This window comes from Montipora foliosa, chromosome 5 (assembly GCF_036669935.1).
Source record: "Montipora foliosa isolate CH-2021 chromosome 5, ASM3666993v2, whole genome shotgun sequence".
Lineage (NCBI taxonomy): Eukaryota > Metazoa > Cnidaria > Anthozoa > Scleractinia > Acroporidae > Montipora > Montipora foliosa.
This window is the reverse complement of record NC_090873.1, coordinates 34,926,635-34,934,591: the sequence shown is the minus strand read 5'-3', so window position 1 is coordinate 34,934,591 and position 7,957 is coordinate 34,926,635. Positions and strand designations below refer to the sequence as shown.

At 38.6% G+C, this 7,957-nt stretch overlaps 1 protein-coding gene across 3 annotated transcripts in view; it reads right to left on the bottom strand.

The window, feature by feature from the left end:
* LOC138004052 (solute carrier organic anion transporter family member 4A1-like) overlaps positions 1 to 7,552 on the bottom strand; it is a 14,465-nt gene extending 6,913 nt beyond the window's left edge. The window contains exons 1-4 of one of the 3 annotated variants that reach the window (XM_068850447.1): positions 7,322 to 7,552; positions 6,096 to 6,949; positions 3,832 to 4,400; positions 1,663 to 1,819 (exon numbers count right to left, since the gene is read on the bottom strand). In XM_068850447.1, coding sequence (XP_068706548.1) covers positions 1,663 to 1,819; positions 3,832 to 4,400; positions 6,096 to 6,806 — 1,437 coding nt within the window. In that variant the 5' untranslated portion in view covers positions 6,807 to 6,949; positions 7,322 to 7,552. The remainder of the gene's footprint in view (positions 1 to 1,662; positions 1,820 to 3,831; positions 4,401 to 6,095; positions 6,950 to 7,321) is intronic. The other 2 variants (XM_068850449.1, XM_068850448.1) reach the window with 2 other exon arrangements.
* Positions 7,553 to 7,957: the final 405 nt, after the last annotated feature.

Genomic DNA, 7,957 nt, shown 5'->3' with positions numbered 1-7,957 from the left:
CATAAACAACAGTTTTTCTTGGGACTACTCTCAACCGGACGATCACACTCTATCAAGTTACAGACTTCAGCGTACATGTTAATGGCACCGGCATTTTCTTGTGTGTGTAAAAACATTTGTCGGTAAAGTTTCCCTTGGAGTAACACTCATCAAGAGGGATCACTACAAAAATTCCCTACTTAAGTACAATAAATGACAGAGAAGGAAATTAGCGCATTTCAAAAATTTAACTAGTAAGAGAAGAGGCAAGAAGAAAATTGTAAAGTCAACATGTGAAATGTTATAGTTAGTGGTTGATAGAGTCTTTTGGATTTACTTATGAAGGTCTGAACATGAAAAGATAGATCATAATGCTCAGGTGAAAGTGATAATGTGCCAAATGCAATCCCAATGTCAAGGCATTAGGTCATTTTAAGTCATTGTCAATGTTAATGTCATCGTCAGTGCCAATTTTAATATCAGTGTCCATGCAAATGTCATCACCATTATCAATGTCATTGCCAAGGCCAATGTCAAGGTCAATGTAATTGTCAATGCCAATGTCAACGCCAATGCCAATGCCAATGTCAATGCCAATATCATTGTCCATGCCAATGTCATCATCATTGCCAATGTCACTGCCAAGGCCAATGTCAAGGTCAATGTAATTGTCAATGCCAATGTCATCATCATTGCCAATGTCATTGCCAAGGCCAATGTCAAGGTCAATGTAATTGTCAATGCCAATGTCAATGCCAATGTCAACCCCAATACCAAGGTCAATATCATTGTCCATGCGAATGTCATCATCATTGCCAATGTCATTGCCAAGGCCGATGTCAAGGTCAATGTAATTGTCAATGCCAATGCCAATGTCAATATCATTGGCCATGCAAATGTCATCCTCATTGCCAATGTCATTGCCAAGGCCGATGTCAAGGTCAATGTAATTGTCAATGTCCATGCCAATATCATCACCATTGCCAATGCCACTTGAGGCCAATGTCAATTTATGCCAATGCCAATGAAAGAGTTTAATACGTAAATGCAATGCAGATGCCAATGTCTGTGCAAAGGCCAATGCTTATCTCAATGCCACTGACAATTATTGTTATTGCAATGTCACTGCACAAGCAAAGGAGCATTCATGTAAACTGACGTACAATGTCAATCTTTTTTGCTAATGTTATGCTTTTTTTTATAAACAATATTTATTTCAACATTTGCTCTAAGAGCACAGTGTTCTCTTCGAGAGAGAAATTGCATTGCCAATTTTAATGCCAATTCTGCCTTTACCACATCTTACATGTATTAAGATGGGAGAGATGAATCTATTGACACGTGTCTGAATGTACTTGTACCAGTACTGCTGGGGACAAGTTGTGTATACAACAGGATAGGAGTTGCACCCACCCCTGCCATAAGTTGCGGTAGATGCCGCAAGTCATGGTCGAAGCATTGAAAAAGGAGCCTTCGGGTTGCCTTTGACTGCAGCCGCCCACTTGTTGTTTGTTGTCTTGTTGAACCAGAAAACTACAATGCGAATCTGTCTTAACGCTATCGTCCTTTAACTCAAACTGAACTCCCAGTTTTCAAACAAATTGATCTTGTAAGCATTAAGACATTGATTTCACTTTTCTTTGAAAATTAGATTCTTTAAATAAATTTTTGCCTCTGACTTACTTTGTCACCTAGTACGTTATCTGCTGAACAACCAGCGAAACAAGGTGAATAAAATGTCAGTTGATCCGCCTCTGAACAAATGGGTGAAAAGAACTTGACATCACAGTTGCAAGCACCATTACATGAGGATTTTATGCTACCAAGTGTAGAGCTGGAGCTGAAAGAGAAGGCTGGTAAGGTTTGCCTATTACATTAAGGCAGTCATCAGGGTGCCAGAAGGGTTAGCAGAACACAGCTGAGTTTGAAAAGTAGCAGGAGGAGAAAATGTGATATCTGCTATCAATCGATAGCGCACATGAATAGCTGCCTAAGACAACGAAGTGGATCATGTTGGTGTACAAAACAATGCAGATAAATTATACTCTTTAGGGATTTCGAAATTCAACTCTATTAGTACCAGTACTTTCCCTTTGTTTTTTACTCAATAAAGCCATTAACCCATTCACTCCTGGGAGTGAGACTTGAGGACAGTGCCTACTATTGTTATTGCGCATACGTTCTGCGCATCTCGAGATACTTGGATTTCCTATCCGCGGTGCTTATTAATACAGGGATATTTTTGCGCGCTTCAAAACTATGTGGAGAACTTAGCAAGTGCTCTTGGTATCCAAAAAGAAAATTGTGGGTAACCACACATTTTTCAGAGATAATTAAGTTTGGATTTGGAAAAGAACGCCATACATTGCTTTGTATTTTAAAGCTCTTTACAAATATTGTTGATTAATTATCTTCCAAAAATGAGTGGTTACCCCCAATATTCTTTTTGGATTTCAATAACACTTGTTAAGATCTGCTTTTCCGGCATAGTAGGTAAACCACACAAAAATACCTTTGAATTAGTAGGCACCGTCCTTAACAGATTTTATTCTGTTTAATGCCAGACAATTTTACTTGTCAATTGCCATCTTCTGGGGCCCCTGAGGGTCAATGGGTTAAACCTTTCATGTAAAAACAGTCACTTAAAGTCAGTCTTCATGAGGACTTCATAAACATTGACATTTAACATAAAACATAAATCAACAAGTTTCTTAGAAATTCCTGCATAAATACATCATTTTTAAGATGGAAATTGGCTAAAAACCTTTGTCACCTTCGAATTTGTAAACAGTCGAAGTTCAAAGCGTTATTTTGGATGTTGGGGGCCTGGTTGGAGTCTCAATCTTAAAGAGTCGCCTATTGGTGTAACACAAACATGTCCTTTGTTCAGATTAGCCAATCTGTTCAGAAATATATACTGCACATAAAAACAAAGCGCAAGAAGCTAGTCGTAGTATGCAGGAATATCAATAATTATTGATCATTCATTTGGCCTGTTAGCTGTGTCCTTTCAACTTTTAGCATGGTGCACTGATAGTGCAGAAGACCTCTTTTTTTTTTATCCCAACTAATGTTCATCAAGATGCATAATTACTGTTCCTTTGTGTTCAAAATGTCGTTAGGGCAGCAAAAAAGTGTTTTCCTTATCCTGAAACCTTACAAAACAAGCTTAAAATTGCTCATAATTTACATTATTTATCGCATAATTGGCCTTTCTAATTACATAATCTGCCCTGCAAATTTCACATAATTTGCATTTTTTCATCGCACCCTATCAGAAGGCCTGTTTGACAAATCGAAAGTGGTTCAGCATGGTCTGTACTCTTATCAACAACGATATTCGTCATCACAGTGGTCAAAATGTTGTGCACAGAGTCCACAACAAATTTTGACCACTGTGATGACACGTATCGTTGTCAACGTCAGACAACGCTGAACCACTTTCCATTTGTTTTTTACGACAATATTCAACGTCAAAGAAAGTTTTTACTTCAGAGCATGACCAAAATCATAACACAAGAAAAGAGCAGGAGTTCTCTATAACTTGCTTGCAATTTATGATTGGTTTATTTCCCAAAATGGGTGTTCCTGATTGGCTATTACATTGCGTGACAAATTGACGCGAGCATGACATGTACAGCGTTGTTTAGACTCTTACAGACAACAGAAAATTAGCCAATCAGGTTGCGAGATTACAAGCAATCGTGGTAAAAAATAATATTGGTTCCACAAAAAGCTTCACTTTTCTTATAATAACTCTTAGTCTTAAAAAAAGAGCTTTATGTTGTTGTCCACAGCCTAATAGCTTTATTCACAAGCAATACATGTTACATTTAACTCCTGGCAACATACCTGTTCACATAGGGTTGGGTAACGCCAACAAACGCTCGGTTAGAGCAACCAAAAAACATTCCAAAAACCCACAGTGTTGCTAACGTAGCAATAATAAAAGCTGCCTTGATGATTTTATCGCAAGTCCAATTCATTCGTTTGATGAGATAACCACCAAAAAGCATACCAGAGCAGCCGCCTGTCACCACAACAAGACCAGTGTATGTGGCAGCTTGGCCTGGAGAGACACGAAATTGTGTTTCCACAAATTTTGGCATAAATGTGGAAAATCCCCCAACAGCAAATCCTTCAAAGGTTCCCGCCAGAGCTATGAATACAAATGGTTTATTTGTCAGGAGTGACTTCAACATTGGAAGCAATTGTTTCAATGTGTGAGGCATGTTGTCATCCTTCAAATAGTCACTGCAGTCTCGCTTTTCAGCCCGAATTTCAGTGGTCCCTGGGAGTTCCTGAGGAAAAGCAATCAATGGAAGGCTAACCAGAATGGATAGAAGCCCACCCACGATGTAACCAAGCCACCATGCTCCAATAAAGTCAGAATTGTCTGGTGTAAGATTTACACCTTCTGGCTAAAACAATGAAAAAAGATAAGTTCTTAATATTGAATTCGAAAAGAAGCAATACACATACAAAAGATGAATGTTTGAACCATGGATAGAAGCATGTTACACATGGTTACCCTGTGTTGCACACCCTTACCTAAAACTTCACAAAATCTCTCCACTTCAACTGAAAGCGAATACATGTAAGTTGATTCTTTAAGACTTACACATAGCAATATACCTTTCAAGGTCTATTTTTCCTGCATGAAGACAAAATCAGCAAATTGATATTTTGTGTGATTTTTAGCACAGGTGAACAGAAAATATTATTTTGATATTCTCTTATTGGGCAAGTATGTTATGGCTGTGCCACCAACTGGTTTCAGCAAGACCATTATTTATGAGAGCTTTGTCCTCTTAAAAAGAATCAAGGTGACCCAAATCAAATGCCATCAAAAAGGTAATCATTCTTCATCGCAATGTCACCAAAGACCAGATTCGGTCGAATGATTATCTATGAGTAGTTGCCTTCGATAAGAAGGGTGATTTGTTAAAGGACATGGCCAAGTATTGGGTCATCTTTTTTGCAGAACACGTTCTGTCTTGAGACTTCACTGATTTAATAATAGATGAGTCACCGTTCTATACAAGAATTTGTCCTTGATAGTTGTACAGAAATGTCACACCATCAAAACTTGCCAAAACACTTCAACATTCAATTCAAAATTTATTGTGCAAATCCGGCAAAAGTGTGATACCTCTCTTTGCTTCGGGTTTTCTGCCTCTCTGTTTACCGGGCTTTTCTGGAGTGTCGCTCATTAAATTCAAAGTAAACACAGGAGTTTTTATGCATTTTCCTTTCCAAATAGTCGATTGAATTCAAGATGCACATAAATATTCCCACACTGTTACTGTTAATTATTTTTTAGTGTTTATTTACAATAGCAATAAAAAAAGGCAAAACCACCTGTCATATCATTTTCACTAATTTCAATTTGCAGGTTTGGTGTTCTGAACACATTGGTTCACACTCTATCCCCATTCTCCCCTCGGCTCGCTTGCGTGGCTAAAGCAGGTGGCTCGACTGACTTAGAATGGACTGCTAGCAGTCTAATAAGTCCATGAGCCACTGGTTTTGTGAGTGCCAAAACAAGACACCCACAAACAAGCAGCTTGTGGATTCACCGCTCACTACTCACTCACATATTGCTTTTTATGGGAGGGTACAACCTGCAGGTTGCAAGTCATCGTTTCACCATAGCTCAGAAACATCCCAAAATTTTTACAAATGCAAACATTAGGGCAAAACTCCATGCTTTAGAAAATGCTTAAGTGCAAGGTTAGCATTTTTGTAAAGGTTTGGGTTATTTCGGTTACAGTATTTAAACAATGACCTGCAACCTCCAGCATTTTATACCCTTTTTGCACATCTCAGGTACAGATTTATAACAATGATAGATGATGTGACAATTTCCTAGGGCAAGTAACATTTCATTTAAAAGACTGATCCTTTTTTACTGAATAGCAAAAATCACCACCACTAAGTCATGTGATAAAAGAGATCAATATATTGAGAAACAAGTTCACACACATATTGCTTAATTAAAAGCCAGCTTCAACACCCAGCCCCCAAAATAATTGTTAATGTAGTTGATATAAACCCCAAGAGACCAGTATGTTGTCAAACATTATGACAATACGAGAACAGTATTTTATGCTTACCTGTTGAATATCAACATATATGTCAAGGAACTCCCCTCCTAGTAGGAAGCCGATCGCAGGACCTAATGTTGCGACAGCATACATAATTCCAAGGAACAAACCAGATGTTGAATGCCGCACATTTTCATCTATATATGATGGTCCCAAAATGTACACAGGGGTAGCACCAACCCCAATGAAAAACTCGGCTATGACAAAAGCAAGAATGTGAAACCAAACGGAACTTTTGCACACCAAGTCTGTAGCATTGGAATCAGAAGTACAAACATTTGTGCGGCTGGAACCCGGCTCATACCTCCCCACTAAAATGTGGGGAAGGGCAAATAAAAGGCATCCAATTCCTAAGATAAACGCTCCAATTCCCAACCACTTTGGTTTGTGGTGATGTCCGTAGTAGCTTACAAAAACAGCCATAATGGCGGCGGCTATGTCATAGCAACTAACTATGGCACCAACTTCATTGGTTTTTAAAGAGAAACGTCTTTCCAGCGATGAAATAACAACCCCAGAGAGTCCTGAAACAATCATACCCTGGGCGAGAACAAACCAGCATTGGAACACGAGGAACCACTTCGGCTTTGCAAACCGTTGTAGGAATGTCGGTCGCCATGTTGACAACCCACAAGCAGGTCTCGTTTCGTCGCATTCGAAGTCCTGATCGCTTCCACTTCTTTGGCTTTCAAACTCGCTGTCTGTCCTTTGTTCGAGCATCTTGCAAATCTTTTAAGTTTTAATTTTTTGAACGCTCCAGAGAGAACTAAAACGAGAGAGTTCCTTGATCAAAGAAATCTTGACATAAAACTTGACAGTTTTAAGTTATAAACAAACGTTGTCGGATATATGCCCGGTTTGATCTGAAGAAAGAAAGAACAAAGCTTTTAATGTCACTCACGGAGATATTATATTAAAAATATTGATCCTGAAAGAAATATGCCGAAATCTATTGTACACAATTCCAACAAAACGTAATTAATATTTGACTACTCATGTTTTCAGAGAATGACGAACGTTTATTTGACCTGACCTGGCTCCCTTAGGGCAAGCAGTCCACGAACCATATATATCTAATTACCACCCCATCCCAAGTCACGCTGTTTACTAACAATTGACACAGAGATGAAAATTAACTCATATGAAACAGCCACTGTCAAAAACAGAGAAACAAAAGTTCTAAAATATCGAATTTTCAACAGTATTACTAATAGCAGTAATTATAATAAGCTTACTTCACGTCCAAAATACAAAATACCGTTTTCGTGAAGCTTGCCCTCGCCGCCGAAGCAACACCTCAGATAACTACCCAAAAAACATTGATGCCTTTGTAATTAGCTTTAGAGAACACTTCATTCACACGATCATCGTTTTCTATCATTGCTTTGTTTGCGGATGGTATCTATTTACTAGCGTGTTGCATGACGGGGTTAGACACACGTACTGGGAAGTGGTGTTTCCTGCTGGCAGCGCATCTTAGCTTTGGGTGTGGGAAATGAAGCGTTAAATGACGCCCTTGTGACTTTGCTAATTTCGCTATTCATAGATCGTTTTCACTGTCACGCAATAAAAAAATAAATCAAAAACTATCCAGTGCAAAACGCTAAGAAATTAATATGTTATAGAAGATAAAGAAATAAGACACTTGTCCAAGTTTTAGGCCTCTGCGTTTCCCCAAACTTCAGATATTCGTCAAAATGCCTTTCACAGAAATTTACAGAGCCCAGTATGAAAACGCCATATTGGTGTACCTCAGTGGTACACCAATAAGGCGGCCGGAAAATAGTGTAAACATCTGGAACTTATTTTGGCTATCCAGGAGACTGATTATCAGTACTGAAAAAACAAGCATTTACATAAGCACTTTTCCT